Below are 7,738 nucleotides of genomic sequence, written 5' to 3'. Positions count from 1 at the left end.
CTAAATTTCATATATGTTTCGAAAGCCATAACTTGAGCTATATATGTTCGTTTTAGGCGTATAATATACCGTTTCGAAGCTTACGACGAGACAAATCAAATCCAAAATCATGTACTCCATAAAATCCGTGGGTTTATGTGCGACAAGCAATGGAACAGGTGCCATGGCTTTGTAAAATTGAAAAAGTGGCATGGCTTTGTAAATTTGATGAAAGTGATGAGGGTAATGTAGTCCAAACATAAGGTGTTTGGCTAGTTATGATAGAAAAAACTTTGAGGGGTTAAAGTTGAAAAACGTAAAAATTTTATAGCTAATTTTGTAAATTTCCCTTAATACTTCAATCTCCTTAGATAATTTTTTAATCTAACCCAATGGCTACCAGCACCAATACCCCATCGCTTTCACTCCCACTACCACTCAAAGATCGAGTTGTAATAGTGACCGGCTCATCTCGGGGAATCGGCCGAGAAATCGCGATTCACCTTGCCCAACTCGGAGCCAAACTCGTCATCAACTACACCTCCAACTCGGCTCAAGCCGACGTCGTAGCCGCCGAGATTAACTCGTCGGCTTCCCCTGCCACATATCCGCCACGAGCCATTACTGTCAAAGCCGACGTTTCGGATCCGGCCCAGGTCAAGTCTCTCTTTGACTCCGCTGAGCAGGCTTTTGACTCGCCGGTTCATGTCCTGGTTAACTCCGCTGGGTTGCTTGATCCGAAGTACCCCACTATTGCAAACACTTCCTTGGATGACTTTGATCGTATTTTCAGGTAATCTATGATGGGAAAATATGATTTTTATTTTTTGGATTATGAAAAAAATGAAATATTGATGTAAAAAATTATTTATGTACATTTTAAAAGGACTCAAACAAATGTTGGCTTCACTAATTTTTATTCAACTGTAAATGGTAGGTCTGATGTATTCCTATGGACATGTTAAAAATTAAGGAAAAAATGAATTTTTTCATTTTTTTTTGGTTGCTACGAAGCAGTAACTTGAAGGGGGGAAAAGTAGTACTGGGTATGCTTGGGTTTGAGATGTGTGTTTTTAAGTCGGTTGTAGATTGTAAACTTTAGTTGTGAAGTAAAAGCTAGCGTTTATGAGCACTTTAATTTTAGTTCTTGTAGTTTCAAAATCAAGCCTACAAACATATCCATAGTGGTTGGTTTGTTTATGAATTGTTTTGGTAAATATAGTATTTATTTATTAGTAAAAATAAGATGAAAAAGTTACAAAAACATGTTTGCCTGTAGTTAAGGTACTTTGTGTCTCTGTTTGCGCTTTTGCATATTTGTATAAAGAGTGAATGAATTGCATTCTAGGACCAGAGCGCTAGAGACAATTGTGATTGAACATTGAAGCTGCTATACAACTAGTAGTACTTTCATTATGAAGCAAAATCAATATTGTTACTTTCAAGCTATCAACTGTCCTGTTCAATCCGGATATTTATTTTGCAGTGTCAATGCAAGGGGTGCATTCTTATGTTGCAAAGAGGCAGCAAATAGGCTAAAACGCGGTGGCGGGGGTAGGATTATTCTGATATCAACATCACTGGTTGGCGCATTGAAGCCAGGGTATGCCGCGTACACAGCATCCAAGGCAGCGGTGGAGACAATGGCGAAGATACTAGCAAAGGAGCTCAAGGGAACCGGAATAACAGCAAATTGCGTAGCTCCAGGGCCGATTGCAACTGAGATGTTCTTTGATGGGAAGAGTGAGGAGATGGTGAAGAAGGTGATTGAAGAGTGCCCGCATAATCGGCTTGGCCAGAGCAAGGATGTTGCTCCTGTTGTTGGATTCTTGGCCACTGATGCTAGTGAGTGGGTTAATGGGCAAGTAATTCGTGTTAATGGTGGGTATGTCTAGGTTTTAGTAAGTATTCCTCATAGAATATTTAAAGGAGTTGGAGAATTGTAGATATTACGATTCTCCAGAGGAGTACATCTACTGCGTATCGTCCAATTGTGTCACACAACTTGTCATATAACAGCAATTGGTAGGACTGTTATTTACAAGGTGGGAATATTGTACGTGGGTTTATGGACTTGACCAAATTTGTATAAAATATTATTGACCAAATTTGTATCCCCCTTTTTTGACATCTTTATCGGCCAATGGAGTGCAGCCATGTACCTAACTCTTATACAAGAGGAAAAAATATCTATTTGTCTTTTGCATGCATCTTTTATCAGCAACTTTTGACGATTCATGTGATGCCATTAAATGAAGTTGGCGTAAAACATATATATAGCTGCTCATCTCCGATCTTGATATCGAATGAACCTATTTCATTTGTCGCAAGTTTCCCACTATTTTCTAGTTCATCATGGCTACAAGCACCATCACCAGAGCCAACCAAGTGCCGCCTTCTCTTCCTCTTGAAGATCGAGTAGCCATAGTCACAGGCGCCTCTCGGGGCATCGGCCGTGGCATAGCCCTCCATTTGGCGTCACTTGGTGCAAAACTTGTCATCAACTATGCCTCTAATTCAGTCCAGGCTGATCTTGTAGCTGCAGAGATAAATTCAGCTTGTCCTGAAACCACTCCACGAGCCATAACGGTCCAGGCTGATGTATCTGATGAAAGCCAGGTCAAATCACTCTTTGGCATTGCTGAAACTGAGTTTAACTAGCAGGCTTCCATCTGCGTCATCTCAGCTGGAGTTATGGATGCTAAGCATCAAGCAATAGCTAATACTTCTGTGGAAGATTTTGATAAAAATTTCAGGTAAGGTTATGATAATTAAAGTTTGCTCAATTTATTCAAATCGTTGAACGTAAATAATCTTTAAACATTCAATTATTAACATAGTGTTATTTTTTATATTCAGAGTCAATACAAGAGGAACATTCTTATGTTGCAGAGAGGCATCAAACAGAGTAAACAGAGGTGGTGGAGGCAGAATCATAGTGTTATCAACATCATTGGTACATTCATTGAAGCCGAACTTTGGAGCGTACACTGCATCAAAGGCAGCAATAGAGACAATGGCAAAGATATTAGCAAAAGAGCTCAAAGGAACTGGCATTACTGTGAACTGTGTCGCTCCAGGGCCTGTAGCAACAGATATGTTCTATGCTGGAGTGAGTGAGGAGTTTGTGAAAAAGGTTATTGAAAATTGCCCAATGGGTAGATTAGGAGAGACAATTGATGTGGCTAAAGTTGTTGGGTTTTTGGCTAGTGATGATAGTGAGTGGGTCAATGGGCAAGTCATTTGTGTTGATGGTGGCTATGCTTAGAATTAAATAATTAGGTGGAGAGATGCTCTTTTAGCATTGTCTTCGGTGCTGTTTGGTATTTTAGGTGGATAGATACAATTTTTAAGTTACAATAACTTCGAAGTTGATGTGATTTAATTTTTAGTTGTATGATTAAAAAAATATATCCATCTTTTTATTTTTATCAATAATACTATTATTTAAATTAAAGTTATCATATTATTAAGATTTATTTCATAAATATAGATTTTTCGTAGCAGTAGTTTTCGCTTAAAAGTAAAAAACATTTACGTACTAATAAACATGGCCTTAATGAAATTATGGGGTAATCAATTATTCAATTTTTACATAATTTCTCATCCGTTTGACATTTCCGTAACCTCAGGGGTTTCAGTGATGTTTTGCAATGCATGATGAAACCTTGACGTACGACATGAAATTATTAGCCAACTAATCGACTCCCCCAATCCTTAAAGATTAAAGAAAGCTACTTCATGTTATTTTCTAACTTGGGCTTAGTAGTATTTATTACACGGAGTGCTGCTAAATATCAAGAAGAACGAGAGAAAGACGGGAGAAACTATAATTTAAGCTGTCGTTTTGTCTCATCTCTCTCTCTCTCTCTCTCTCTCTCACAGAATGAAGTATGTGCTGAGAGAAATTAATAAGGCTCTCAGCACATGCTTCATTCTCTCGTTCTCCTTTTGATACTTAGCATTTTTCTATTACACGAGCCTTATTAATTTTCTTCATGGTCAACTCATGGCAGCTGCAACAAGTACCAAACCTTCTCTTGAATCTCTTCCGCTGCAAGGTCGAGTAGCCATGGTCACCGGTGCCTCTCGCGGCATCGGCCGCGGGATAGCCCTGCGCTTAGCCTCACTTGGAGCAAAAGTTGTGATCAACTATAGCTCCAATTCAGTCCAAGCTGAAGTTGTGGCTGAGGAGATCAATTCAGCTTCTCCTGAAAAACAAAGCACCCCACTAGCAATCACCTTCAAGGCCAACGTGTCCGATGAAAGCCAGGTGAAAGCACTCTTCGACATTGCTGAAACAGAGTTTAATTCTCAGGTTCATGTGTTGGTCAACTCAGCTGGGATTGCAGACGATAAGTTTCCTTTCTATAGCTAAATCCTCTGTTGAAGATTTTGATCAAATCTTCAGGTAGTTACGGTTACTTATGAAATTGTTGGCTCGTGTCAAATTTAGACCAACATGATTTAACCAGTTTGTTAATCATGTTAAATATTTCAAACTCAAATATTTTGACCGGTTTATTGATCTCATCATACTTTTGTCACTCATTTTTATTGATCTCATCATATTTGTGTCACTTATTTAACAAACATGCTAATTTATATTGTGTCCATAATTAGTCCCAGAATTACGTCAGATGAGTATTTGAGAATCAAAATTAAATGAAAATACACTAAAATGAAAAAAAAAATCAAACTTTTTAAGTAAATCAACTTACTTCCATTATTTGAATATTTTGGCTCTGTCATTGTTAATCTACACATTACATGATTTTAATTAATCTGTACATATATATCATATGTGATTCATCATGAAGAAGTTTTGATTTTTCTTTCATTATTTTCTTGAGAATTTAGGGTGTTTGGTTATTGAGAAAAATAATGAAAAGTGAAAGAAAAGAGAGTAAGGAAATTGTATCCATTACCTTGATATTTATAACTGAATGAATGGACCCCAAATGAATGTGTTGATTTGTGTCTTACATTAGTTAGTAGAGGGGAGTTGCTTGGGTTTATACTTTAAGATAAGTCACTCTATCTAATGGGTTAGTCTTTTACGTTGAATGCCTAGAGATCCCAAGCCTAAACGCCCTAACAAGTGGTACTAGAGCCAAACACTAGTATCAGATCAAAGGACTGGGTCCGACGATGGTTTTGTCTGATAAGGATTGTTGAGTTGCATCCCACGTTGGTTAATAAAAAGGAGTTGCTTGGGTTTATAGTTAGGGTAGATCACTCTACTGAATAAATTAGTCTTTTGGGTTGGATTTCTAAAAGTCATAGGCTTAGACCCCTTACTAGAATTACAATGAGTCCTATGACAATGGCACCCTTAATGAGTTGTTTATTGCTAGAGCTTGTTAAACCTATGGCTCTTAAGCGATGCAGTACAATGAAAATGAATAGGGTCAATTTTGGATATGACGTTATAGTATTCACACATTCACTAGGCAAATTATGGTTTCAGGGTCAATGCTAGAGGAACATTCTTATGTTGCAAAGAGGCAGCAAATAAGCTAAAAAGAGGAGGTAGGGGCAGAATAATACTTCTATCATCATCGGTGGTCGTTTCATTGAGGCCAAATTATGCATCATACGCAGCATCAAAGGCAGCAATGGAGACAATGGCAAAAATATTGGCAAAAGAGCTCAGAGGAACAAGCATTACTGTGAATTGTGTGGCTCCAGGGCCTATTGCAACATATATGTTGTTTTCTGGAAGGAGTCAGGATAATATTATGGGTTTGATTGAGGCTTGCCCAATGGGGAGATTGGGTGTGACCATGGATGTGGCTAAAATTGTTGGGTTTTTGGCAAGCGATGACAGGGAATGGGTTTATGGGCAAATTATTGGTACTAGTGGTGGCCTAGTAGTCAAATAAAAATCATGTTCGTTAAATTTGTTAATGGAGTAATTCAAACCATAATAAGTATTTTATCTTACATATATGATGTAAAAATTCATCTTATTCGGACTCTCTCATTGTTTAAAAGGAGTATTTTCTGTATATTGTGTAACATAGATCCATTTAATAAAATTATGCCTACTGAGTTGTGACCTGGCGTAGAGAAGATTTTTATAGTAAGTAAGACGTGAAATGTTACTGTTGATTGTTTTTGCTTTGTTTTCTTTTTAAACTCTAAAATGGATGGAAATATATTAGTAAAGGTATATGGTATATCTATTTAACAATAAATTTAGTTCTTGCTATTATTTGGTTTATTAGTAAAGATGATCAATGCATTTCAAAAGCCTTTCTGGTTGAGTGGTTTTTAAGAATTTTTTTTTTCAATTGTTCACGCGTGTTTGTATTTTTGTAGGAGTTTAAAAAAAATTCGAGTTCCTCACCCCAAACGCTTGATTGACTGAGTGATTTTCAAATTGCTGCCTTTAATTGACCACTTGAATTTAAATCACGGAAATATTGGGGGCTAAAATTTAAATCACGGAAAGATTGGGGGCTAAAAAAATATGTTTGATCTCTGTCTACCTAATATTTTAGGGGGGAAAATTATGCATTTACAAATAAGTTTAAACCTAGCCAATAATATTTATTTTTTCAAATTGGAATTCTATGATTTACAATTTAGCTTTTGTAAATTGATAGTTGCATAATGTTATTTTCAATTAAATTTTCTATTTTGCCTCTATTTGTAAATCGTTAGTAATTAAGATTGCGTTTGGCAAACAAGATTATATTGGATTAAATATTATGATTGGACTGAATTAGATTGGATTAAATTAGATTTATGTTTGGTACAATATTAGATTGGAAAAATATCTGTTGTCCACCCATTTTTTCTGACTTTATAAAAAATACACAATTGTTTGTTTTTTTGTCTAGAATCCCCCTCAAGTTACGTTTTGTTTCACTTCTCCACTTCCGTTTGCAGTCCGTTATAACATTATTGATGTCGTAGGGGTAAATTAGTCATTTCAGCAGAGCATTCCTTTCAACAACTCTAAATCACCCACATCACTCTCGATATTCTTCTCCCTTTTCACTTCCTCCACTTTCTCAACTCTCTCAATCCTAATCTTGTTCACCGTCAAATATGGCATTTTAACCTCAAAATCCGCAGGCAAATTCACTCCCCACCTCAAATTCATCATTACCCTTTTAGTCACTGGCAACATTGTTCTTGCTTTTATAGCAATCCCACCTAAAAAGCCACTTTTTTTATCATCATCTTTCAACAACGATGTTCTATCTCTAACAAACCCAATTCCATCACTACGAATTGAATCAACCCCATTAAAGAAACTACCATTCCCATTGCCATTACGCGGCTCCAATTTCAAATCTTGCCACTCGGACGATTCATCCAAAATCGACCTATTTGCAAACTCAGTATTGGAAAGCGACCCAGATTGCAAATGGGGCCCAGAATTTGCAGGATTAGGGTTTGAAGACGACGTAGTTTTGTGAAGAGAAAAGTTGCCAAATTGAGGCTTGAAATGGGGAAAAAACGTAGGAGTGAAATTGGTTGGGTTTGTGTAGGAAAGAGAGAAGTGGGCAGAGAAGATAAGAGGAGAGTCCTGGGGTGAACCAAACAAACCATGGCCTAATTTCAAAGAGAAAGAGAAAGGGGTTGTGCTTGTGCACGTTGTAGAGAGAGGTGTATAGTTGAGTTTGAAGGAAGGGCCTGATGGAAAGTTGGTGCCGAGAGAAAAAAGGAAAGGTGTTGACTGTCGGCAGCGACGGTTTTGGTGGTGGTAGTGGTGGTGGTAGTAGTGGTGGTGAGAGAAGAAATG

At 37.3% G+C, this 7,738-nt stretch overlaps 1 protein-coding gene and 2 pseudogenes across 1 annotated transcript; all 3 read left to right on the top strand.

The window, feature by feature from the left end:
• Window positions 1-350: 350 nt before the first annotated feature.
• On the top strand, window positions 351-2,189 carry LOC18048334 (NADPH-dependent aldehyde reductase-like protein, chloroplastic). The gene is made up of 2 exons (XM_006443341.2): window positions 351-772; window positions 1,466-2,189. Exons 1-2 carry the CDS (start codon window positions 372-374, stop codon window positions 1,872-1,874), a joined length of 810 nt encoding a protein of 269 aa, XP_006443404.1. The 5' UTR covers window positions 351-371; the 3' UTR covers window positions 1,875-2,189.
• A 112-nt stretch (window positions 2,190-2,301) lies between these two features.
• On the top strand, window positions 2,302-3,247 carry LOC18048333 (annotated as a pseudogene).
• Window positions 3,248-3,988: 741 nt separating this feature from the next.
• On the top strand, window positions 3,989-5,864 carry LOC18048332 (annotated as a pseudogene).
• Window positions 5,865-7,738: the final 1,874 nt, after the last annotated feature.

The sequence above is a fragment of the Citrus clementina genome, unplaced genomic scaffold, assembly GCF_000493195.1.
Source record: "Citrus clementina cultivar Clemenules unplaced genomic scaffold, Citrus_clementina_v1.0 scaffold_3, whole genome shotgun sequence".
In the NCBI taxonomy this organism is placed as follows: domain Eukaryota; kingdom Viridiplantae; phylum Streptophyta; class Magnoliopsida; order Sapindales; family Rutaceae; genus Citrus; species Citrus x clementina.
The sequence above is the reverse complement of the archived record's forward strand: the minus strand, read 5'-3'. Positions and strand labels throughout refer to the sequence as shown.

What these genes read in the sequence shown, in the direction of transcription:
- LOC18048334 (XM_006443341.2), top strand. Translation starts at nt 372, where the DNA reads ATGGCTACCAGCACCAATACCCCATCGCTTTCACTCCCACTACCACTC. An exon ending in GACTTTGATCGTATTTTCAG is followed by an intron (nt 773 to 1,465) that starts GTAATCTATGAT and finishes TTTATTTTGCAG; the next exon opens with TGTCAATGCAAGGGGTGCAT.